This window comes from Notolepis coatsorum, assembly GCF_963971535.1.
Source record: "Notolepis coatsorum genome assembly, chromosome: 14".
In the NCBI taxonomy this organism is placed as follows: domain Eukaryota; kingdom Metazoa; phylum Chordata; class Actinopteri; order Aulopiformes; family Paralepididae; genus Notolepis; species Notolepis coatsorum.
Genome location: NC_140178.1, coordinates 13,641,738 through 13,669,578, shown reverse-complemented (window position 1 = coordinate 13,669,578; position 27,841 = coordinate 13,641,738). Strand labels below are relative to the sequence as shown.

At 44.7% G+C, this 27,841-nt stretch overlaps 1 protein-coding gene across 1 annotated transcript in view; it reads right to left on the bottom strand.

Moving 5' to 3' along the window:
- Positions 1 to 22,348, bottom strand: part of brd4 (bromodomain containing 4) — a 76,707-nt gene extending 54,359 nt beyond the window's left edge. Inside the window, 1 exon segment of the mRNA XM_084329440.1 lies at positions 21,584 to 22,348. Within this exon segment, the coding sequence (XP_084185566.1) occupies positions 21,584 to 21,681 (98 nt within the window). The 5' untranslated portion in view covers positions 21,682 to 22,348.
- Positions 22,349 to 27,841: the final 5,493 nt, after the last annotated feature.

Here is a 27,841-nt window from a genome sequence, read left to right as displayed (position 1 = left end):
ATATTATGGATGTGAAAGTGTCCGACTCTGCCACAGGCTACAACGCATGACGTATATCGTGCCAGTTTAGGGTACCTTGTGTATACGTTTTACTATTACTCTTGCTCATAGTATATATTCAGATTACAATGTTTTACTGCCTATATTTATTGTAATGTACAATATAACTGATTAGTGCATTATATTGTTTACACCGTTTATTTTTCTCATATTCAGATCTAATTGTATTGCCTGTCTTTCTACTATTACCCTGCCCATACCTGTACCTCCCCTCCCCCATGCTCCTAATGACGCCCTCATCTTCCCCCAAGGGGGTGAATAAAGGAATATCTTATCTCATCTCAAACTCAACTCTTTCTTTCCTCCACAACCCGCCACGCAGGGAGAAGACGCTTCAAAAGGCCGGGATAATGATATAATATCGGCCGATGGATGGTAATTTTTTTTTACACATCGGTATCGTTCCGATGTCAAAATATAATATCGGCCGCCGATATAATACCAATACTTTTGGCTTTGGCCACTTAAGGCCTACTACTGTACTTTAACGTTTTGAACTGTTGTAAAATGTTCACAGAATACAGTGACTTGGTCTCAAGTGAGTTAGATGATGTCTATTGAGAATACTCAGGGTTGGTTTATCCATAGTGTGAATTCAGGACACACTTGTATCCTTTATAAAAATGTATTTTTATTGTTTTGGTCTTAAATTGTTTCAAAATAGTCATTTCTGAAAATAAATTACAAAAGTAAAAGAAAAATCGTTTTGGAAAATAGCTCTTTATTTGGTGTTTTCTATACAGAGATATCGACATCGGTAAATATCGGTATCGGCCAGAACAGCAATATTAATATCGGTATCGGCCACAATTTTCACATCGGTGCATCACTACTCACACAGGTATCAAAAGAGCGGGATGATGACTCACAGGTATCAGGAGGAACATCAGCAGAGGCCAATTAAGACGAAGGATCCCGCCATCATAACGAAAGCGACAGACTTCTGCCTCGAACGACCCCCCGCCGAGTTTTGCAGAGGGTGTAATATATATATTTTATATACCCAGTTTATTCACCTGTACATTGTATATTACTATTGCACTTTACCGTTACATTTGCACTCTGGTTGGATGCCAAATTTATTTTCGTTGTACTGTACTTGTGCGGTATAGTGACAATACATCTAACCTACAATAATAATAATAATAATAATAATAATAATAATAATAATAATAATAATAATAGTGAGGCATACAGAAGGTACACTCTGCTCTCACTAAGGGTGTCATGAAGAAATAATGAATGGATCTAATCTCTTTTAAAGAGTGGCGATATGAGTTTATTCACAGCAGAGCAGCAGGACATGATCTCTGGGCCTCGGCTCTGGTGTCTGTAGTTAGTCTTCCTACTCCGATCTCAGGCCCTGAGAGTGTGGGACTTTTTCTCTCTCTCTCTCTCTCTCTCCGTTTGCCGTCAGACGACGGAGGAACTGCGTGTCTCGCTACCCGGCAGCACCCACCCTCATTCCTCCTGACGTCCTCTCCTCGGGCTCTACACCGGGCGGGCGGGGACTAAACAAAAGCAGACAGTCTGCGCGAGGCCGAGAGCGGCTGATCCAGAACGACTCTGCGGCTAAAAACGGGGACGAGGGCGGGGGAGAGTGTTTTCTAGTACGACCGCCTACACATTCGGCCCCGGGGGCTCGCGCACGCGGAACATTATTCACCCTCAAAGCGGGGCCTTTAAAAAAAAATTAAAAAAAACATGCGCGATCTCCGACTAACCACATTCTTGATGAGTCAGTTTCTGAGAAGAGGGAAGCAGTGAGAGGCACCACATGACCCGGCCTCCAGGAAGGACTCGAGACGCAGCGTCTGACCGACCGACGTGTGGAATGACATCAGTGGGAAGGAATTCACAGCGGTCGGAGCGCCGGTGGTACCTGGTCTGACTGGAAGGTCGGAAACTGCTGAACTCTGCCCCCAAACACACTCCACCTTTGATGATCTACCTGTCAAACGGGATACACCCAAACTATAGACTTTAGATGATCCTAGTCAAAATAACTTGAGTCATCCTGATGCAGCCAAACACACTTCACATTCCCAAGACACTTTTTTTTATTATCCACACAATCAAATGATAAGGTTGGTTGGATCTGATATTGACTGTTTAGTTTTGTATGTTACTCACTCGTGTCTTGTATATATTATCTTCTACCTTTAAAAAAAATATGTTTATCTCCTTATTTTTACCATTCGCTTGAATTTAAGTTGTTCATTCCAGTTAAGTATTGTGTGATTGTGTGACTGTGTGAAGGGCGGACTAGCAAACTACGTTTTTTAGTGTACGGCAAACTGTCTGTTTAACTGTGCACATGACAATAAATCATCTTGAATCAGATCTAATTCTATTGCCTATGTTTATGTCTTTCTACCATCCATTACCCTACCCTAGGGCTGTCCCCGACTAAGGATTTGGATAGTCGACTATGATTGGCCAAAATTTGCCGTTGCCAATAAAAAAAAAAAAAAAAATGTCATTTGTCATTCCATTTGGGTAGAGCCATTTGAAATCAGTTTTATTTTTTTCCAAATTCCATTAAATTTTTTTCCAAATTTCCGTTTTAATATTTCAGAATTCTGTATTTTGCTTTGTACACTCATTTTACCATCAGAAATAGTGTCTAATAAGTGGGAATGGATAAATGTCCACAATTTAATAAGATATAACAGTTCATTTAATAGGGCTGTCTTAAATACTTCAAAGCTTCGAAGCTTCGTTCGATGGGCATGGGATTCGAATATGAAAATAAAATTTGATTATTAAAAAATATAAATTATATATATATATTTTTTTGCAAAATCAACTCTGCCTCTCTTTGTTAATTACAACAAGCAATGCTGTTTGTTATTTAAGATGAGGTCGGACTCGGCACTGACAGATTTGTGTTCATTGTGCTGCTTTTATAAAGCCTCAAATGACGGCTTACAATATTTCATGAAAGCAAAGTGTTTTGTTTGTCTAAGATTTAAAAAGGTTTAAACTTTACAGCACAGACAAAGTTGAACAAAGTGCTGTACAAGTCCCACAACATATAAAATAAAAAAATATATATATATATATATATTTTTTTTTTACAGTCGATTCCATTTTTATTGCTCAATTCCGCGATTCCGTGATCGCGGATTTCATATGGCTCTACATTTGGGCTGTGGGGGGTGCTTAATGTCTGAAGGAGTTGACTGAAGGCTTCTTGTCCTCTGCAAAAGCATGCGATTGGTCCACTGATGGATACATCTTGATATTTGTCTAGTCTAGTGTGTTCATTAGATGGGTGAAATCCTCTTTCAGTGCCTGTGCCTGTTTTCTTAGGCAGTTAGCCTCTGGTATGCGTGCCATTAGCGTTAGCCACGCTTCTAGGCCTCTTTTCTTTTGGAAAGAATGATAAAAAAAAATATATATATATTTTTTTTATAAAATATATATATATATATTTTTTTTATATTCGACTAAGAGGTTGGCAGTCGACTACGGCTCCTTTCGACCGATTAGTCGACTAATCGACTAATAGGGGTCAGCCCTACCCTACCCATACCTTCCCTCCCCCATGCTGCTTTGACCCCCGACTTTCCCCCAAGGGGATCAATAAAGGAATATCTTATCTTATCACTAATAACACAGCATGGGCCAGAAGCTGGTTTGAGGCACACAAGGCAAAGGTTCTCTGACCTTTTCCAGAGGCTTGTTTCTGGGCCGGAGGCCGGAGGTCATTCTAAACTCTGTGACGCGGTTCCTACGCACCTTCGCTGGTCAAATTCCAGGACTTTTTCATGACTACTATTCTGTGACAATCTAGATACATTCACATAAGCTGCATTTATAAACGTCTATTATAGCAGTCACTTTTAACCCTAAAATCAAGTTTGAATGAATCTAAAGTACAAGGGAATTTGTTCAAACTAGTTTGAACTTTTATGTTAATCATAATCCTCTGTTATTATAACCCCCCCCCCCCTGCCTGCCTCCAACACAGCCCCATACCTTTTCATTATCACAAGCAAATCCCAAAACAAATATTAAAGAGCACATATGATGGCTGTTTAATATTTCCGTGGTCTATTTGCATATACGCTTATGGTCAAAAGGCACCTAGTTACAGCGGTGCAGGCTGTCACTCAGCAGCCAGGCTGTCACTCTTGGCTCCGGTCTCTTTAAATAAAAATTAAACTGTGTGGCTGCACTTCCTGGTTCACACGATTAGATCAGAGCTGTAAAACTAGGCATTGCAGATCAGATCTTATTTCCTGCCTAAAGACATATTTTTGTAATCCATTTAGGTGGAAAGAGAAATTAAATCGTTTACGAGCGAGCCGCCATCTTAACAGATTTTTTCCCCCACGCAAGATATAAAAGTCAGGAGTCAGACCAGAGCATATAGTTTTGTTTTTTATATCACAAGAGTGAAGAATAATAAACATCAAATATGCCAAGAGTAAACTATTGTGTTACATAGTGACGTAGATATCAACGGAAGAAAAAGACAAACGAGGCATTCTAGACCGAAAGACTGGACTACAAACCAGGCATTCTAGCCAGAAAGACTGGACTACAAACCAGGCATTCTAGCCAGAAAGACTGGACTACAAACCAGGCATTCTAGCCAGAAAGACTGGACTACAAACCAGGCATTTTAGCCAGAAAGACTGGACTACAAACTAGGGCTGGGCGATATAACGATAACGATAAATATCGCGATATATTTTAATAATCGATATCGAATATCGAAATTAAAAAAAAATCGAAAAATCTTTTTTTTTTTTTTTACCTGCAACAGGGCAGTTTTAAAACCAGAGACAGTGGACAGACTTGTCTTTCTTGCCTGCAACTTAAAGTAATGGCTTTGCTTGTCCAAATGACAATACTGACCAAATTCAGATTTCTTTTTCTCTTGTCCATTTATTTTGTTTGCTTTCTAATTTAAAACACATTTTGAAACCGTCTGTACACAGTAGGCTATGTGTGCTAGCAGAACTAGACTCCAGTCACGAGTCACGGTGCACATGTGCGGTGGTTTGTCCACCAAAAAAGCGCCAAAAGATCGAAAATAAACTAGCAGAGCCAGAACTGTTCAACTCCTCTGGAGCCACAGCCAGCAGAGAAGCCGGTTTACTTTAGCTTTTAAACCAGCTGCAGCCTGAGAACTGGAGTGTGAGGGGATGTAACACTAAAGATGGCGGCAATGACAAAGAATTGCTGCAAAATAAACATACATCTGTTGTTAAAAAAAAAAAAAAAAAAAAAAAATGTTTTTTTTTTTTTTTTTTTATACTTATAACAATTCGATAATTATCGATATCGAGAAATAAAATAAAATTATCATATCGTTATCGCGATATGATTTTTTTCCATATCGCCCAGCCCTACTACAAACCAGGCATTTTAGCCAGAAAGACTGGACTACAAACCAGGCATTCTAGCCAGAAAGACTGGACTACAAACCAGGCATTCTAGCCAGAAAGACTGGACTACAAACCAGGCATTCTAGCCAGAAAGACTGGACTACAAACCAGGCATTCTAGCCAGAAAGACTGGACTACAAACCAGGCATTCTAGCCAGAAAGACTGGACTACAAACCAGGCATTCTAGACAGAAAGACTGGACTACAAACTAGGCAAGTAGTTCAAGGAACAGATAAACTGTTGGAGACTCCCTTTGGCACAGCCTTTGGATTTTGGAACTCTGCAGATGTTCTACAAGCACCTCCAGCTATATAAGGTAATAAAGGTACAAAATATTGTCCCCTTTAATGTCATCAGTTTGCCATCAGCGTGCACCCGAGAGAGAGAGAGAGAGAGAGAGAGAGAGAGAGAGAGAGAGAGAGAGAGAGAGAGAGAGAGAGAGAGAGCGATAGAGAGAGGGCACGGTAACAGGCACTTCACAATTGCGAGGCACACATTTCCAGCGAATGCACGTCATCACGAGTGATGAAGTGATGAGACATGCTTTTATTCATAATGGTGTAATAATGGCATAATAAGCTCCCGTAGAGACTTTTGTGCCCATATGATTTGATTAGCTTGGATGAACTCACAGTCCCCGCCTCCCCTGTGCTCAGCACTCAGTCAAGCTGCTAGGGAGGGAGGGGAGAGAGAGAGAGAGAGAGAGAGAGAGAGAGAGAGAGAGAGAGAGAGAGAGAGAGTGAGAGTGAGAGTGAGAGTGAGAGTGAGAGAGAGAGAGAGAGAAACAGAGAGAAAGAGAGAGAAAGAGGGGGAGAAGAGAGATGCAGACGTGCAGAGAGAGAAAAGCAGTTCCGGGGAGCAGCATGCACCTTGTTAAATACCTGTAAACATACCGGTAAATGACCATTTTGAAAGACAATCTGTTACTTTTAGCGTGATTCATCTGGGACACTGGAGAGCAGATTGTAAAATGAGTAGAAGGACCGACTGCCTTCCACTGTTGGATCTGAACACATCATTACAGTTTGAACATGATGTAACGCTTTGATTGTTCGAACTTGAAAACAGAAAGTGACAGTAATGTTTGTCTATAGGCCACTCTGGGCTTGAACATCCGGATCCAAACAAAAAGGCACTATATGGCAAAAAATCAATGGGATTTGTCTTTCCGGGTTATCAAGGGTTGTGTTATTTCAGCATTTGGTGGTGGATAAAAGGATGACAGACAATTTTGTCAATTCTCTACTAATTTTATGTAAATTATCTGCAAATTTTATGCATGTTTATATTTATGCTAATTTTATACTCATCATGTTATGTATATTTTATGTCTACATTACCGCTGTGAAGCACTCTGGGCTGTAATACTTGTATGAAAGGTGCTGTACAAATAAAGTTTATTTAAAAATAAGGAGAGGGTGAGTGGTTAGCACTGTTGCCTCACAGCAAGAAGGTCCTGGGTTCAAACCCCAGCAGGGGGCCTTTCTGTGTGGAGTTTGCATGTCGTCTCCGTGTTTGCCTACGCCATCTGGGTACGCTAACACCAATAGAGTGGAAGTCGCTTGTTGTTTGTTGCATTGTAGTTAGTACCAAAGAGGCAGACTCAAATCAAACTGCTAACAGGAAATTACTTTTCTTCTTTTAGGCTTCAAAATGTAAAAGAAAAGTCCAATCATAAATGAGATCCCTTTCTTCTAGAATATATGCCAAGGTTTGGAGGGGCTATGTTTGCCACAGATCTTAGAGTCAATAGTTTGAAATATCATGAATTACCCCATTTTGTGATTTTACTACCTGCCCTGGTCTGTACAGCACACTGGTCAACGTGGGTTGTTTTTAAACATGCTTTATAAATAAATGTGACTCGACTTGACAGCCTCAAACCCTCCACTCACCAGCACCACGTGACTCTGAAAGTTAAACACCACGTTTTTCTTTTAAATCTTAGGAGCGAGTTTACACCAAGGGGCTACCTTTGCGAGGTTTTCAACTTCGTTACACATAGACAAAGCAATTGGCTCCCAAGACTTTCAGCCACTGTGTCTGGCAATTGGACTGCATTCTGACACTTTTATCCAACGCTTTACAGCTTATGCCTCACATTCACTCACAGATTCACATACCGACGGCGGAGGCAACCATGCAAGGTGCCAACCTGCTGGAATCGAACCAGGAACCTTTTACCGATTACCAGACGGCTGCTCTGCCTCCTGAGCCACTGTTGCCCCCCATTTGGCACCAGGCACCCAACACACATACTGTAAGGCTCAGGAGGCAAGGCTTGATATCAGCCAATTAAAGTGAGGGATGATTACATGGCCTTGATGTCCCAGCTGGACAACAACACCACCACCAGGTCCAGAGGACAGAGTGCTCCCTGCTGGACAACAACACCACCAGATCCAGAGGACAGAGTGCTCCCTGCTGGACAACACCACCACCAGGTCCAGAGGACAGAGTGCTCCCTGCTGGACAACAACACCACCGGGTCCATTGGTGATGTCACCCTTTTATACAGCCCTAAATAGAATTAGCTTAGACTGCTTTTTTTTTTTTATTATTATTATCTTTTCCCCCCTCCTTCTTTTTCCGATGTTTCTCCCATCCCACTGTTAGTCGTTATGCCAATTCCCAACCCCCTTCCTGGTTGTTGTGCACTTTCCCCTACCGTTGGTCCGAGAGGCCGGAGACTATCGCATGCTTTCCTCCGACGCATGTGCAGCCAGCCGGCAGCCAGCCTGGCCGCGCAGATTCTCACCGGGAGAGTGTAACATGTGGAAGGTCGCACTACCTCTCTCCAGATCCTACCCTTGCTGAGCAGGCGCCCCGACCGAACTGTAGGGGTCGCTGTCCACAACGCCCAGGACCCACCCACGGCTCCCCTCCCCCTAACTCAGCCAAACGAGTTAGTATAGCGATCAGCCCGAGCCAAGGCAATGCTGACTCTCCGGGAGTCGAGACCGCAGCCTCTTGCATTGGTGACGAGCACAATCTGCGCTACGCCACCTGACCGCCCCTAGACTGCTTTTGTTGACTGTCTAATTATAATACAAAACATCCTACAAAATGACCTACATTCCCGTTTAACTCATGATAATCATTACTTAATGCCTTAGACCACTAGTTTCTTTCATGAATTACTTAAACATCAGCTACAGTATTATCATAATCATTACTTAATCAGCTAGTGTTATAGACCACTCCTGTTTCTCTCATGCTAATCATTACTTAAACACCAGATACAGTATCAGGGCTCATGCAATACGACTAATGATATTGTGAAGGGCTGACAATAGGCCTGTTGCTCAATAGCTCATCTCAATGTTAAACAAGCTAAACATGACACAGGCTAAAGGGAGACGATGTGTGATGCATGACAGGAACCTTGGGATGTTTAGTTGAGACTAGCACTCTGTCGGTCGGTTGGTTGGTTTGATCCACAAGAATCCCCCGCCCCCCCCCCCCCCGAGGCTGAAATGGGGCATTAAGGTGTGTGAAGGTGTCTGTGTGTGTGTGTATCATTGCATGACAATGGGAGGAGTAGCCTATTGCAAATTTACACTCGTTTTCTCTGTTAACACATTGGATGCCAAAAACGAGTATACTCGTTATTGCCCGCCATGCGTTGTGCGTCAGAAACGAGTTATTTTTTTTTGGGATCAATATTAAATTTTTTCGCCATGGCATTCATAATTCATCCAGCCTCCCTGCGGGACTGCAGCTGGACCATGTCTGATATTGCAACGCCTCAATACCGCCGCCTGGTGGATGTTGGGCGAGTTACACTCCAAGCCAAACCGGAAGTGGCGGAAATTCCTCCGGGAGTAATATCTTGTAGCGTGGATATAGATACACACTCGAGTGCATTGGGATCGCTTTCTAAACGCAATAATCAATATGATTTTGGCGTTTATTGCGTCATACAAACGGGAAATGGATCTAGCAGATCGACGTCAAATAATTGGAATATTTTTCCTCCAGTCTCATCGGCAAACGGTAAGAGGAAACTAACGTTTTTTTCAGCCCGATTGTTTATTCATTTCACGGCAATCCATCTGATCAACGTATCAACCCATAGTAAAAAAAATAAAGACGCTACTGACGATCAAGAAATTATAAACGACCCCCCCCCCCTTCCTTCACGCATGATGAAGCATAATGTATACCGATCATATACATTTGAATTTTTTAATATAGCGTGTATAGGGGGCGGCGTGGCTCAGGGGTAGAGCGGGTCGTCCAATGATCGAAGGGTTGGTGGTTCGAATCCCGCTCAAGCCCATGTCCATCCCACTGCCGTTGTGTCCTTGGGCAAGACACTTAACCTACTTGCCTCGTATGAATGTGTATGCATGTGAATGAATGTTGGTGGTGGTCGGAGGGGCCGTAGGCGATGATTATTCGCCACGCTTCCGTGAGTCTGCCTCAGGGCAGCTCTGGCTGCAATAGACCCGTCTCAAACCCTGCCCCTTTTCTTGATCCTCCAATCACAGTCAGAGGTAAGCGACAGCTGTGATTGGAGGATCAAGAAAAGAGGGCAGGGTTTTGAGACAGGTCCATTGTAGCTTACCACCACCGGTATGACTGTGTATGAACGAATAATGGACTCTGTAAGCGCTCTGGGGTCACTGGGGTCTCATGAAGAGCGCTATATAAATCCAATCCATTATTAGGAAAGAAACGCCAATCGATAATCTATCATATGCGTCAGGGCCTATAACTCGCGTTTTAGGAATTACTGCAGAAAACCTTAAAAACATACTTATATTCACGACGGTATTAACACGACAATGTATGAATGAAAAAATATAACGTTCCCACATCCGGAACGATAGATACCCGATGTTGAATGGGCCATAGTAATGTCGATATAGCTATAATATTTAAAAAGTTATAGCCCTGCAAAGAAGGTAAACATCTCCATAGGGTTACAGCACTGGCAGACTGGGCATAAGGATGGGCACAATGCCTGGCAGACAATGTGTTAAAAGGAACTTCATTAGAAAGGGCACTACCTCTGCTACTTCTAAAACTGAACTAGGCAAGCAACAACCACCACCAAAAGGTCTGTTCCCAATGACAGCAGTAGCTTGACCAGAGTGAAAATGTCAGTCTAATTTTGACTTATTTTTATTACCAGAGATGGTCCTGGTCCCAGTTAGTCTGTAGTGTGGTAGTGAAAGGTTAACCTTCTGTAGTGTGGTAGTGAAAGGTTAACCTTCTGTAGTGTGGTAGTGAAAGTATTAACCCTGTGGCATGGTTGTGAAAGGTTAACTGTCTGTAGTGTGGTAGTGAAAGGTTAAGCTTCTGTAGTGTGGTAAATTAATGAAAGGTTAACCTTCTGTAGAGTGGTAATGAAAGGGTTAACTTGTTCATATGTGTTTGTGTTGGTAGTAGTAGGGGTGTAACGATGCATCGATTAATCGAAATGCATCGATTCTAATGTGTTTGATTCGATGCATCGATTTGAATATGTTAGAATCGATTATAATCTAAATTAATCTAAAAAGAAAAATGTTTTTTTAATGTTTGTTTTTTTGTGTGTATTGTTTTTATTTACCTATAGTCCATTCATGCTGAGTGAATCAGTTCCCCCAGCCACATTTGTGTATTACATTTTTTTGGGGGAATTAACGGATAGAAAATTAATAGAAAATTAATCGAATCGAATCGTGGTCAAATTAAGAGATTTCATGATGCATTGAATCGTTGCCTGAAGAATCGTAATCGAATAAGAATCGTTGTGAGGTCGAATCGTTACACCCCTAGTTGGTAGACCTCAGCCTACCTGTCACACTGCCGAAAGGGTTGAAAATATGCTCCATGAAACTTGAGTCACTAGGCACAGGTCATTTTGTGTGAAAAAACCACTTAGCTTTTACGTTCTCTAACGTTCCTGTATTATTACCCCGCTGCAGCAACTGCGAGCAGCCATGAGACAACAACAAGCGTGCTGCGCACCCAGCTGAATGCGGAAAGTGGGGAAATTCTTGTGGATCAACCAACCGACCGACAGAGTGACCTATAGAGCTGCTGGTCGCAGTTCGTTGCCAAGCAATAGAACGATGACTCCTGTCTCCAGCGATGACACGTATGACTTCAAAGAAAAAAGAAAAACAAGAATTATTTTAGCTGCTCAATACAGGATTCATATGTCTCTCTTGGTTTCTTTGTGGAATATGTGTGCCTTGATGCGTGTTATTGATCTGTGTGTCATGTGGATCTAAAACACAGACAGAAAGTCTTGATGCTTGTTGTTATTGATCTTTGTGTGTCATGTGGATCTAAAACACAGACGGAAAGTCTTGATGCTTGTTGTTATTGATCTTTGTGTGTCATGTGGATCTAAAACAGACAGAAAGTCTTGATGCTTGTTATTGATCTTTGTGTGTCATGTGGATCTGAAACACCTACAGAAAGTCTTGAAGTTTGCGTTTCGTGTAGAGAACCGTTCCACTCGTGTCATAAAAGAAACAAATTGCTTTCAAAGTCAAAGGAACACGAATCACCTTTGGAGAAATTACAGGAGTTGGTCGCTGATCGGGCCGTAATCAATTACCGGCGCACGGAGGAGGAGGTCTTGGTCTGTGATGTTGGGAATCAGAAGTGAGCAGCCAGCAGCTACCCTGGAAGCGCCGAGACATTGATCTCAGAGGCTAAATAACTCAGGGGGCGACAGTGGCTCGGTAGGTAGAGCAGTCGTCAGGTTATCTGGAGGACGTTCCCGGTTCGATTCCCGCTCCTCCCGGGCAGCGTGTCAAAGTGTCCTTGAGCAAGACACTTAACCCCTAACTGCTCCCGATGAGCAGGTTGGCACCTTGCACGGTCGCCTCCGCCGTCGGTGTGTGAATGTGTGAGTGAATGGGTCAAATGTGAGGAACAAATTGTAAAGCGCTTTTGGATAAAAGCTGTTATATAAATGCAGCCATTTACCATTTAAATCGTCGTCAGAAAATTATTTTAAAAAAGAAAATGAAAGCTGACGGGTTCCCCCGAACGTACCCGAGAACATGTCAAACCAAAATAAGATTTTAAAGATTCAATTGTCAACCTGTACCTAATGTGTAATATCACTTTAAGGCAGGAGTGTAAGAGTGGCACTAAATGAGACACAAACAAAACAACTAGGCTGGGTCTATTCACATGTAGTAATACGGGATTTGGTCAAAGGGGCTCTAATCAACACCACACACTTGGTTGCTGGAATACCCAGCCTAGTCTTGCATTCGTTTACTAAAGTGTAATTAACAGCTGTAAAGAAAGTACCTCGTAGATTGGTATAACTGCTTGTCTACAGTCAAATGCATCTATTGCTGCTCTATGGTTTACAAACTGAATACATTTCCTACCTCACTAGGCCTGCCACGATAACACATTTTGCTGGGCGATTAATTGCCCCCGAAAATATCGCGATAAGCGATATTATTGCGACCGGTTAGAGAATTTTTTTTGAGAAATTTATTTCCCAAAACTTTTATTTTGAAGCCCACCGCTCCGTCTTTTCCGGTGTTTGACTTTTATTTTGAAGCCCACCGACCGGACCGGAAGTATTGTTGTTATTATCCTAAGCAGAAACTATGAGCCGACAACATGTCTCGTCCGGTTCTATTTTTGAGCTAATGATAAAACAAATTGTTGGTGAACAACTACCTTTCGGTTAGTTTTAACGTTAGCTACTAACGTTAGATGCAGCTACTACAGGCAATCAACGATGAGGAGGAAGCGTCAAAGCAGTAATAGAATAGCTGTGGTGCGTAAGCACTGCAGCACGACTCGAAACTACCGGAGTGTTATAATAAATTAATTCATGTTTAACTTGTCCCCGTGTCCAGTCCTTTGACTAGCCCCACCCGTTCATTGTAAACAATGATGCATGTAATTGTATTAACGTTATTCTGTGTTGTACTTGTAGCTATGCTATACGTTGTATTTCGTTTGTTAGATATTTAGCTAATGTTGTTAGCATGGAATGAGAATCAAAGCTCTATCTTTCATCTTTATTTAGCAGTCCAGTTTCTCCGGGCAGTAGCGAGTAACTACTTGGGTCTAAAAATAGCTAACGTTACACTACAAATAATGCTACTTGGTTAAAAGGAGCAACACTATTGAGAAATGTCTATGTGGCGTTGCCCCACGGAGCTCCCGTGCTGTACTCTAGTAACGTCAGCGGCCCGCCTCCCAACACGGACAGTGACTGAAGGGGCACTGGTTCCGCCTCATTAAAACAAACGCGCAAATAGCAATTAATCGCGCCCGTCAAAATCATTGCATTCATTTTAATTATCGCAGCAATTAATCGATTTATTGCTTATCGCGGCAGGCTTATACCTCACATAACCTTCATGCAAAGTCCATTTTCACAGTTCCCCTTGTTCTCACAACGTTTACATGTCAGTTTAGTTTCACTTTTGGTTTGGGCGAAGTTGTGATGAGACAGACCTCCTTTGATTGAGAGGCAGTTAAGCTTTTGTTTGGTCTAAGTCACAAGGACACGTTCACACCAGCGTTTCCGTTAGCCGGTAATTACCGGTATTTGACTGGCAAAATCTGTTGAAGTCCGACAAATTTAATCTCTCCGGTCATAGTGTCCGGTGAAAATAGTTCCCTCTGGGCACAGTTTGATTATTTGAATTGTATTTGGATGGGCTGGAGTTGGGTGGCCTATGCGATGAACGAAACAATCATTGCGTTTGTTGTCGTTGCTTCGCTCAGCGAGAGCTTGCTGCTGGATTTGCGGAAGGCAGGCAGCTGCAGACCCACAGAACCCACCAGCTTTGCTGGCACAGTGCGGTCCCCAGACCTGGAAAGCTGCTCTGCGGGTCTGCAGCTGGATGCTTCTTGCAAACTAACTGCGGCGCTCGCGCTGATATTGTTGGACCGGCTGCTTGGTGGAGCAACGATGAAACGAATGTAATGAATCGTTCGTCGCATGGGCTATTTAATTTTGGCCTGTTTTGGTACGGTTCGGGTGGTCAAGTTGTGCTTGGAGGGAGTTGTTTTCACCGGACATTATGACCAGCACCAAGTCGTTGGGACTAGGTGGAGATATACATCACGCAAACCCACGATAATGTTGCCGTCTCTCTGCCAAATTTCTCAGTTCTTCGCTTGATATAATTAATACAAATGTCCAATATAACGGAATTCGTTAGCTCATAAATGTGATTATAACAGACTGCTGTTTATTAATGTCGGGCCGACTGCCCACAGACACAGGTCTATTTGATTTAAAGTCGGCAGCAGCACGGAGTCTCTGGACTTATTTTATTTGGAATATAATGACTGTATACGCAAAAGTAGCCTAGCTTTAAGTTAAAATATTATAAATCTACATGCCTTGAGGATGTCATTCTTTATATAGCCTGTTGTTTTTAAGCTCAATAAACTCTGACCGGAATTTCTCTCATTTGACCGGTAGATAAAAATCTACCGGACCCTGAGACCGGCAACAATTTTTTCTAACGGAAACCCTGGTTCACACCCTGCAGTGCACTCTTCTCGTGTTCTACGTCACGTCCACGCTCGTGCTGGAAAAACGATTTCCTGGGACCTTTTCGCCTACTGTTCGTTATAGCGGCCTACTTGTCAACGATGACCTCCAACACAGGTGAACCCTAAAGTACGGTCCCACTCTTGTCTTGACACAACGTGCCAGAGTTGTGTGGTAAAATCAAAGCTTAAATAGAAAAGAAAAAGGTAAATGTACCCATCTTAAACCCCACCCTCTTTTCTCGATCCTCCAATCTTGTGATAGTTCGTTGTCACCCAACAAAGCAGCCAAGTATAGCAGCACGGCTGCTTTCAATTAATCTCCGATGTCGAGGAGCGCATGCAGCCACGAGGTGCACGCGAGGTACTGCGTACGCTCCTCTAACATTGGGAATTAATTGAAGGCCGCTAGGACTTGGCCGGAACGGCCCTCGAGAGGGGGCGGGGCAGGGCTCGAGATAGGTCAATAGGGACACGGAGAAAGCGGGGAGCAACCGGATCCGAGCCAGGAGCGTCTCGCAGAGACAAGAGGCAGGGACGGTGCAGATGGCTGGGGGGGGGGGGGGGGGGGGGGGGGCACCGGGAAGTAGCCACCACAGCACAAAATAATCTCAAGGCCTGGCACCCGGGAGCGTCCACAGGGACCAGTCAGAGGCTGCTGGCCGCAACATGAGCCGGGCTGCTCCAGTTGGGAATCAGACCACAGCCTCATCATCATACGCATACAAAACCCCACCAGATGGTCCACACAACAGCTCATTGCAACCAGTGATACACTTGGCCTACTTATATAGTAACAGTCGTCGATATTAAACCAATGGTAACCATGGCGATAGTAAACAAATCGTCTCGAAGCACGTCGTCGACAGACGCACTCGACTCTGTTCCATCGACGAGTTTACATGAGGGCATGAACTACCCCTCTGGCGCAGGATATGAGCAAGCATAATCTTGTATACACCCGCGTAGACGCAGGATTGGATGATGATGATGACTCACCGGCAGCAGGCTTTCTTCAAAGGGACTCATCGCCAGTGGCGCCCTATCGCTCCGATATTGGATTTAGTCTTATCGTCTTTGGACGCAAACAAACCCACACCGTCTGACCCGACGAGACGAGGCAGACGGGATCTCGACCGTAAGGCGCTTGTTTGCCCCGAGGACTATCTGCGCTTAGAGACGTATTATTATATGAACACTAAGCTCTTTGACTGTGACACTTGATGTCAACCAGGGCCTATCTCCACACACTTTAAACCACTGTTTTAAGTCTGGCTTCAGTTAACTCGAGGAAACGGTTTTCACCGGTGCTCCAGAACGCATCAATACAAGAGCGAGCTTATCAGAGCCAAGATTAGACAAGTGTTTGTAACCACAGTCTTACACAGGCTCTTTCTGACCCTGTTTGACCCTTGTTCCTGACAATTATTGACTTAAAAAGGTGCTGCAAGTGGTATTTATTGGTTGAAATAAGTGGTCTACATTGTTAAAATAATAGCTCTACATTCCGACAGCCATCACCGATATAGAGTGTTTGGTCAGTAACGTGGGGTCTACCAATCAGGAGAGAGAACACCACACAGTCCACACTGCAAAAATGGTCTGACAAAAAACAAGAAATAAAAACTAGTTTTAAAGTAAATATGTGCTTGAAACAAGTGAAATAATCTGCCAGTGCAGTAAAAGCAAATTTGGTTTAGGTTAAGATTTCACTGAAGTAAATAAAAATATCATTCTGGGTTCTCTCTCCCGATTGGATAAAGTGGGAAATGGGATAAAACGGAACACATAATATCATGTACTGCAGAGCGGAGGGCCTGGGAGACCCACTGACCAGACACTGACCAGACACTCTACCTCAGTGATGGCTGTCGGAATGCAGAGCTATTTAACACTTACTTTAACCAAAAAAAAAAAGATCACTTACAGCACCTTTAATGTTCTAATGGGAAGTGGAACCGCTCGGCGTTACAGACGAGCCTCCCGCCGGTATCGATGTCCCGGGTTGTTGTGGACGAAAAGAACCCTGTCGTCAGCCGACGTGAGCGATCAGATCACCAGCCGCTCCGAACAGAAGCATATCAAAAAAAGAAAGGGCCCACTTCCTGCCACCCGCATGTCTCCTCTCGGCTCTGGAATAACAGTTGACCTTTGACCCGGACATAGATCATTGCAGACTGCTGTGGAATGCTTGGCAGTGGAGGAAGTGTCTCCGGTTACCGGAGGGGGGGCGGGGCTCGCACACACCGGGAAACAACCGCCTCGCAACCGGTGTCCTACTTGAAAGGGAGGGAATAAATAACAACAAAAACATCTCGTATCTCCTCAAAAAAGATAAACTATTAATCATTCATGTGTACCGGGAGGATTCGGCCAAAACGCAGTCCTGTGGATTCCACTAGAGAGGCCTTTAGCGAGGGTCAGAGAGAGAGAGAGAGACCCAGTTTTCTTTTTTGCCTGAAAGCAGAGTGATAAATAATTAATGTAAGGATAGCAACAAGGGCCCAGAACACCACTCCCTGCGTGTTCGTCCATCCCTCCCTCTCCTCTTTCATGCCATCCTTCTTATGGTGAGCGGCGCCGCTACGCTTGTACACGCCCCAGCCTGCCGCCAGACAGTGGCGGTGGTGTATTGATCACGGTAATGGCTAGAAATAATATTACGCTTTCGTCTGCGTGCGGCGAGCCATTATATTATGCCAATCGATGTGAACCAGTCAGTGTGAAAGTACCAGTCAGTGTGAAAGTCATGATGAACAGACAGTTATGTGTGTCAAGTGGAGGAGGACATGACAGACAGACGACACAATACAGGACATCTTGGGGGATAGACACGGTTATGTGTGTCAAGTGGACGACTTGACAGACAGACAACACAATACAATACAGGACATCTTGGGAAATAGACAGGTATATGTGTCACTGTCAAGTGGAGGAGGACATGACAGACAGACGACACAACACAGGACATCTTGGGGAACAGACAAAGTGTGTCAAGTGGAGGACTACATGACGGACAGACGACACAACACAGGACATCTTGGGGAGTGGAGGACGATGGGACAGAGAGACAACACAACACAGCAAAGCCACCTCTGGTAAACGACTAGGTGACGCAGTGATGTACCACCTTTTCACTGTCCGCACAGATTCAGTCCTAAGCTTTCGGTGGCAGCAGATCAGCCGAGTACTGATCCCGTCCGTAGCTTCCGCTGAACAGTTATCGACTTAGGCCTCGTCCACGCAGATATTTCGGAGTATTTTCTCACTGCAATCAGGACCGTGGAGAGCTCCCTGCAGCCTACCATGAGGTCAGTTCATGGGAGCGTTTTTTTTGCGTCGTCGTGTCGGACAGTGAAAGTTGAAAACAAAGGGGTGAAAATGCAAATTCTTAGACATATCTGCTGTGTACCTGGCCAATGGCCATAGACCATTAGTTTGAGAGTCATTTTGGACAAAAGTGTATAATATACTGGATATAATAAATGTTTCTCCATTAGGGGAGATGTCAGTGTAACCCTGCTATACGTAGGGTTGGGTATCGAGAACGGAGTAAAAATGGCTCCAGCGTGGCCGATACTGCCCGGATCCAGTCACGTGCGTCACTGAAATGAGCACCGAAGTCGCGTGGATCCAGCGACCGCCGGGGAAAAGGACAAATAATCCATGTCCTCCAAATCGAACGGCCGCTAGCGTTCAAACAACACACACCAACTGTCTTGTAGAAAGCCTAGCTTTCCGAGTTCCCCAATCCCCGTTGTGACTTTTTATCACACACACGCACCATGTCTGAGCTGTGTGAGCTGCATAATCAAGTCACAGAACATTTCCCTTATGCACAGAGAAACCTCGACTAACATGACTATAGAAACCCCAGCTAATGCATAATTTATACCCAGACGTCAAAGTGGTTGCGAAGGTTGCTGCGGCGAGCCTGCCGAGGTCCCGGCGGACGGCGCGGAGCTGCGATTGGCCGCTGCCATGGGCCGGGCCGCGGTGCACGTGTTCCTCTGACGTACCTCCGCGTTTACCGCTTATCGTTTCGGCCGGGGGCTCGGTCGGAGCATTTCCATTATTGATCGTGATTAACTACGTTTCAAAGCATGGACCCAGTCGAAGAAAGGCTGGCCGAGGAAGTCCGAAAATATTTGTAGTACAACACAACATCACTATAGTAATCCTAACCAACATGGCCAAAGAAACCACAAGCAACATGACTATAGCCAGGGTAAAAAGAGTGGCCAGGGTGTCTGGTTCTCCTATGTTTCTATACGACAGGCAGAGAGTGGTCAGGGTGATTGGTGCTACTATGTTTCTTGACCAGGACATTGCCTTTCTGGTGTTCTAATTAAATGAATGAATAGTCTCATTTTAGATGTTTTATATACAGTATATACCCGCATATACTCATTCTATATACCTAGGTATACACCTGCATATAACCAATATAACTCTGCATGATAGCATGTACAATGATGCTGTATATATATATATATATATATATATATATATATATATATATATCCACATCTGTCTCTACATACCGGCATTTAATCCTTTTTACATATCTGTAGATACTATATCTATATCTGTACATATCCCTTACCTACACTTACTAGTTACACTGCTGGTCAGTAAGACTTACTACCATAGTGTCTAATACCTGTATCACTGTACATATTAATACAACTCTGTAGTAAAAAAGTGGCTCAGGAGGTAGATGAGTCGTCTGGTAATCTGGAGGTTCCCGCCGGGTTGGATTCCTGCTCCTCCTGGGCAGTGTGTCCAAGTGTCCTTGAGCAAGACACTCAACCCCTAATTGCTCCCGGTGTGCAGGTTGGCACCTTGCGTGGCTGGCTGCCCCTGCCATCGGTGTGTGATGAATGGGTCAAATGTGAGGAACAAATTGTAAAGCGCTTTGGATAAAAGTGCCATTTATCATTTACATCCGATTAGCACCATTATACTCAGTAGTACTAATTTATTTAGGTTGTGTTGTGCTGTGCTGTATGATGACAATAGATTTTAATCTAATCTTATAATCTGAGTATCACACGAGACTTGGAGGTGGGGCATGATTCAAACAGGCGGCTGTGACATTCCAGCTCTAGGAATTAGCATGCTTGACAACTGCACCAGAACCCAGGGTCTCCACTGGGGCCTGGCGGGTGGACATCAGGACTACACACTGTTCTCGGATCAAAGAGTCCCGACGTGAGGAGCGGACGGTGGGTCCGCTTACAACATCTAGGCCGGGTTGTCCAAAAGAGACACGACCGCATTCGCCTCGCGGTCCAAAGCAGCGACGCTTTGTAGCGCCACCGGGGCTCAATTGAAATGTTGACTTCCCACGATCAGGAAAAAACAAGACGATCGAGATAAAAAAACGATCATCATGCCACATGGCTCTCATTTTGTCTCGTGTTGTAAATGCAGCGCACCCTTCCGTCACGGCGCTGTGCTACCCGCCTCGTCCCGACAGCCCGAACTGTAGTTTCAGCTCGTGTTGAGAGAGAGAGGAGGGAAGAGCCACTGCGCTTTTCTCCAGTTACTCCAACTACATAACTCATAGAAGATGACAGAAAAGCTGCCTTTTGGTCGAGACTAAAAGATAAAACGGCATTTACAACGTTCTTAAAAACGAAGAGTGCTCACGTTTATTAATTAATAATCAGGATTCGGGTTTTTGCCATAACCGAGCGGCCCTAGTAGCTAGCTATAGAGATCAACCGAGGCCATTAAGTAGCCTAGTAGGAAGCGGGGAGGTGATCATCATGATGAGACAAAAGAAAGAATGTAAAATGAAGAAATGGCAGGCGAAATACGATCAAACATGACGAGTCTAGAGAGATGACTGCTCTAAAAAAGAACAAGCAAAAAAAAATCCCCACCCACTGAAGAAGAAGCCCCCAGCCCCCACACACCCCCACCCCCACCCCCGCCGGCCCCTCCGCCACGACTTGCAGCATCTGTGAGTCAGAATGTGACACCGTGCACTGACTCACACGGGGCCAACCGTGACTCAGTCTCACTCTGACTAACAGGAAGCGAGATGAAATGAATGCGCCCTTTCTGGTTCAACTCCCAGCCGCTCTCTGCTCTGTGAGCCAAGCCCTTACCAGGAACCAGGAGACATTACTGCCACAACATACACACACACGCACACACACACAAACACTAACCCACCCACCCACCACCCCCTTCTTCCTCTGTGAGTCCCCCCTTCCCCCCTCTCTCTCTCTCTCTCTCTCTCTCTCTCTCACACACACCCCTCTCTCCCCAGGAGGTTGGTTATTCATGGTTTCTGGCAGAGAGGACAGACTAACAATGCAATCCCTAACAACACAACACTGAATATTCATATCCCCAAAATCAAAGTGAATAAGTGATACGTTAGTGCCCCGTGAAAAGTGCCGGGCGATACCAACAACACCGCTAGCGTTCCTCACGAGGTGACGAAGACTTCAAACTGTCCCTCTCTTGACGTTAGCCTCTCTCACCGTCGGTATCAAGGAATTATATTTGTGTCTGTGTGTGTGTGTGAGAGAGAGAGTGAGAGAGAGCGAGCCTGTGTGAGAATGTATCTGAAGGTTCTGGGTTAAAGACCTGCCCTGCTGCCACAAAACATTACCTTTTCACTGAGACTGAGTGTGCAATTTTTTCCAGGAGGGCATCCAGTTTCTGAAAATCCAGCAAATCATTCGACTTGGCATGCATCTTGTATTCCATTTACGAACCCCCGCTGAACAGAAACCAAAAGGGAACAGAGATACAAAAAGAAAAGTTTGTTTTGTTTGTTTGTTTGTTTGGACCCTCTTCCAAAAAAAAGAAAAAAAAACCCACAAGGGGCCGGTTTTAATCCCTAGTGTTGCATTTACACACGTCCTTAAAATCCAACGGTAATAATCCTTAAAAAGGGTCAAGGAGTCCAACGAAATCCGGGAGGTTATTCCAGGGAAAAAAAGGGCCTCCGGTAGAGAGAAAACGGTAGGCTGTGAGCGGAGTGGATCCGGCCAGCTAGGAGAGGCTTGTGGAGGCCTGACTGCAGCCGGCTGGCTGTGTTAGCTGTGAGAGCCGGTCTCCTCTCCTCCCCCTCCCCCTCTCAGCAGCACAGCGGCCCAGTTGCCACAGGCTCTCCGTTCCATTGTATGTCTTTTCTCCCTGGGCCTCTCCCCCCTTCGCTCTCTCTCTCTCTCTCTCGCACGGACCACCGGGGAGAGAGAGAGGGGGAGAGGACGAGGAGGACGACGCGGAGAGAGAGGGTGAGACGAGGGGAGAGAGAGAGAGAGAGGGCTGCTCCTCTCGGATCCGGGACGGGAGTGCTTTCTTTCCTCCGAGGCGAGAGCTTCTCTCTCTCTTCTGCGGACGGAGCAGCAGCGTGTAGTTACTCAACACAGTGAAAATGGCTCTCTGCTGCTTCCTCGTTCAGCCAAGCTACACACACCCCTCCCTCCCTCCCTCCCTCCTCCTCCTGCTGCTGCTGCTCCTCTACACGCTCGCTTCCACCCCTCCCCTCTATTTCCCCATCAATAGCTTGAGGTCCCTCGCTCTCTCTCTTCTCCCCTTCTCGCTCGCTCTCTCTCTCTCTCTCTCTCTGTTACACCTTTAGCACCCCACCCCCTTCCTCTTTCAGCCGGGCCCGGGCCCCACCCCCCACCTCCCTCATACTGGTCTTGTGTGTGTGTGTGTGTGTGTGTGTGTGTGCGTGCGTGCGTGCGTGTGTGGGTGTGTGCGTGCTCTCTGCTTGCTTCCCCCACAGATTCAAGGACTCCCTTATCTGCTCTCCCCCTCTCTCTCTCTCCCCACGCTACACTCACATTCATATTATGGCTAGACGACACCCATACAAAAGCGGCCACGCCGAAGCTTTTGTGCACGTTCGAGGGGGGGGGGGGGGGGGGGGGGGGGGCGATATGAGGGGAGGATTATGATTGAAACACTAGCAGTATTAAATCAATAAACATAGGCAGGGGCTTGCCTTGGTGACAGAAATAATACTATTAGACCAAGATTATCACATGTACTGAGTGACCTTCTTACTGTCTTTTTACTATTATGTACCTTACTACTATGATACTTATACTACTACCGATCATGCGTCTATACTACTACTAGGGTTTGGTACCTGGGAATCACACACACACAGAACGGGAGAATGGCTTATAGCACACTTATTGATTTTAGAATATTTCATTACATTAGTACACTGCATAGTATTGTGTATTGTATATTATATGGTAACTCAGAACATTGTACATATGTCTATACCGAACACTGTGACCTCATTTTCTTCTTCTAAATTCATGCTATATTATGTTAGTATGTTATTTGATACTATCTTGTCTAGCACAGTCACTGGAGCGTAACAGTAAGACCTCTATCATTTTGTATGAAAGTATTCTGTACTTCTGTATGACAACTATTAAAGAACTTGAACTTGAACTTGAAAGATAATGTTTATTATCATCATCATCAACTATCCAGTTCGTTTTTTTTTTTTGTATTTTTTTTTTGTATTATTTTTTAAACAAACATATAAACAAACATGACAACACACGATAAGATATACAAGCATTAATTGTCAGGGCACATCCAATGAGATCACCTTTTAGTTAGTTGTCTTATATAAGATATACCCATAATACCTGTTATCTAAAAAAAAAAACCTACACACATGCTCAGCTCGAACCCCCCCCTCCCGGACCCCACCTTGAGAAGTACCTCCACTATCCCTCGCACCTAACCAGACACTACCATTATAAGCTAGCTTTTATTCTCTCCACCACTTCTAACCACATTGACATTTTGGATTCATTGAGACCCAGAATTCTTGCTGTAGATATTTCATGGTAAATTACATCGAGATATGTAAGAAACCAAACTTTACGGCACATTTTTTCCGGTTGAAACCAGCGTGATGCGATCAGCTTTTTGGCTACTGTGATACCCGATAAAACCAATCTCTTTAGCTGTGGATTCACTGCAAACTCAAAAACATCATTCAATAATAATACCGAGGGGTGTACAGGTATATTCCAAGATACGAGTTTTGATATTTGTTGGGTCACATCTTTCCAGAATGCCTTAACTGGTGAGCAGTCCCAATACATGTGCATAAATGTCCCTTCGTCCCCATTTGTACATTGGGTGCATTTGGAATCTTGTTTAAGCCCCATTCGGCACAGTCTTATAGGAGTCAAGTATGTCCTGTGAATATAGTTAAGATTGATTTGTTGATGATCCGGGTTTCTTGATGTAAGTCGGACATTTGCCCAGGCTCCTTGCCAATCAAAGTCATTTTCCAGGTCTGGTATATCCCTCCTCCAGACAGAGTCAAGTTGGAGGGTTTCATACGAGGACGTTAGTAATTGATGATAAAATTCTGAAACAAAACCTCTCGATGTCTCTCTTGCGTAGAAGAATTTGTGGTATCTGTGGTGTTCAATTGGTCTGTCTAATGGAACCAGTTCGTTTTTTATAGTGTAACATCAGCCCCTCCCAATTCCTCACTATTGGAGCTCTGCAAAAACTAAACTTCCTGCCCAGAGTATTTCTCTGCGAAAACTAAACTAATCTTGCCCAGAGTATTTCTCTGCGAAAACTAAACTAATCTTGCCCAGAGTATTTCTCCGTTGTGAGCGTTTGCAGGGTTTGTTTAACTGTTTTTGGGGCCAGTTAGCTGCTAACGTTAGTTTAGGTTTTTACCGTGACTTGGGCATACAGGAACAGAGAGGATGCAAAGCATCACGTTAGACTCATTGGACCCGTTGCTCATGGCGTTTTCACTGCACATAGAAACAGTGTGACTCACGAGAGGAGTTGTCACAGGGCTGTCGGAACACAGGGCTGAAGAGCTAGATGTCATAGCTGCTGGTCTGTGTCTATTATGAAATGATAATTGCGTGTCATTGGAATTCTGATTATTTTCTACCTGGACGGGGTCTTAATCTACCTGCTGTCAGGGTACCGAAATGTGGCACTGGATGATCTAACGTGAATCGGAGTACCAGTCACAGTAATAACACAGTACTTCATGATAGGAGTACCTACTACCGGTCACAGTAATACACAGTACTTCATGATAGGAGTACCTACTACCGGTCACAGTAATACACAGTACTTCATGATAGGAGTACCGGTCACAGTAATACTACCATATTGTCTTTATACCTGTATCACTGTACATGCACTTTGCCACTAAATAATATTCCTTGCCTATATTACTACCTACTACTATACTACTAATATGTCTTTACTACTATGCACTCAAGACTGTATCACCCAAGTTTCAACACCGTTTGGCAAACATTGTTACTCGGCTGAAAGAGTTGTACCCTTCCTGCTGACCTGTTGTACAAAACTCGTAAGTTGCTTTGGATAAAAAAAGCGTCAGCTAAATGACTAAATGTAAATGTACATTAATACTACAACTCTGTACATACATGTGATTATCACTATTACTCAGTAGAACTAATTTATATATTTTATACCCAGTTTAATCACCTGTAGATTGTATATTACTATTGCACTTTACCATTACATTTGAACTCTGGTTGGATGCCAAACTTCTTTTCATTGTACTGTACTGTACGTACGGTATGTGTGCTGTATTATGACAATAAATTTGATTCTAATCTAATATAATACACTTCATGATAGGAGTACCGGTCACAGTAATACACAGTACTTCATGCCAACATACCAGGCTCATGATGAAGCCGGTCACACAGGACCACCAACTGTCGTCCGTTTGTTTAAACCTCGACCACCCCTCCGGCCTGGCAAAGCCGTTCGCTATGGAAAGACACCCCCACCCCGACGGAAGTTCTAGATCGGGTGAAAGTGGGCGTCACGCTAGTCGTGGCGGTACCGCATCTGGGGCGGCTTCGGTCGGGGGTCGGAGTGCAAGTACTCTGGGACACCGCGGACACCACGGGTTCAGACGTCCAAAGTAAACACCCCGTCATTCAGCAGCGGGTCTCTCAGATTTGTCTCATTTGACAAATAACACTGTCATGCTCCATTCATGTCAGTGAGTAAACACATGCTATATCACATACATTAGATAGTACGACTGTGTGTGTGTGTGTGGCCACATAGCTCCCCTGAAGACAGTTCACTCAGCCCCCTCCCTGCCATCTGTCTACAGAAACAACAGTAATTCATGTCATGATGACTCATTAAATTTACACTAATCAGCGTGCACACGCCACCACCGTCCCCACACACACACGCGCACAACAACCGAGAGCAAAACGTTGACAGCAGAGACACGAAAGTAACCTTAAGAGTGTGAAGGGATAACAGAGGAGAGAGAGGGGGGTGGGGGAGAGAGAGGGGGGGAGTTAGAGAGGGAGGTGAGAGAGGGAGAGGGAGAGGGGGGGGTGAGAGAGAGGGTGAGAGAGAGGGTGAGAGAGAGAGAAGTGAGAGAGAGTGGGAGAGGGAGAGGGGGGGTGGGAGAGAGGGAGCGAGAGAGTACAAAGAGAATGAAGGACCACCCACGGTGCTGTGCTCTCTCTCTCTGTACTCCTCAGTGAAGACATGCCCATCTGGGTTCATCAGTGATGCTGTGCTGGTGGGGGGAGCCTCAGGATCAATGACTCAGAGAGGAATTTCAATTCTGATGTTAAGAGGAAAAATAGTGGGCGGGATATTTTATTTTATTTTTTTAGGAGACTTTAGGGGGTTTTCCTGGTTCAACGTCAGGCCAAGGAGGTGCCTCTTCTGGTACCTCACTACTAAACCTCCCTCACCTATCTGTTGTGGTCACTACTAAACCTGCCTCACCTATCTGTTGTGGTCACTACTAAACCTGCCTCACCTATCTGTTGTGGTCACTACTAAACCTGCCTCACCTATCTGTTGTGGTCACTACTAAACCTGCCTCACCTATCTGTTGTGGTCACTACTAAACCCCCCTCACCTATCTGTTGTGGTCACTACTAAACCCGCCTCACCTATCTGTTGTGGTCACTACTAAACCCCCCTCACCTATCTGTTGTGGTCACTACTAAACCCCCCTCACCTATCTGTTGTGGTCACTACTAAACCCGCCTCACCTATCTGTTGTGGTCACTACTAAACCTCCCTCACCTATCTGTTGTGGTCACTACTAAACCTGCCTCACCTATCTGTTGTGGTCACTACTAAACCTGCCTCACCTATCTGTTGTGGTCACTACTAAACCTGCCTCACCTATCTGTTGTGGTCACTACTAAACCTCCCTCACCTATCTGTTGTGGTCACTACTAAACCTCCCTCACCTATCTGTTGTGGTCACTACTAAACCTGCCTCACCTATCTGTTGTGGTCACTACTAAACCTCCCTCACCTATCTGTTGTGGTCACTACTAAACCTGCCTCACCTATCTGTTGTGGTCACTACTAAACCTGCCTCACCTATCTGTTGTGGTCACTACTAAACCTGCCTCACCTATCTGTTGTGGTCACTACTAAACCTCCCTCACCTATCTGTTGTGGTCACTACTAAACCTGCCTCACCTAGCTGTTGTGGTCACTACTAAACCTGCCTCACCCATCTGTTGTGGTCACTACTAAACCTGCCTCACCTATCTGTTGTGGTCACTACTAAACCTGCCTCACCTATCTGTTGTCCGGACTGGCCACTCCACAGAAACGGCCCTCATTGCGGTCACAGAGGCACTTCACTTAGCAAAAGCGAAAGGCCTCTCCTCTGTCCTGATTCTCCTAGATCTATCTGCAGCCTTCGACACAGTCAACCATCAGATCCTCCTCGCGGCCCTCGCAGGAATGGGAGTGGCTGGATCTGCGCTGACATGGCTGACATCATACCTCAATGACCGCTCCTACCAAGTGTCATGGAGAGGGACTCTGTCGGCCACCCGCCCCCTCCGGACGGGTGTCCCCC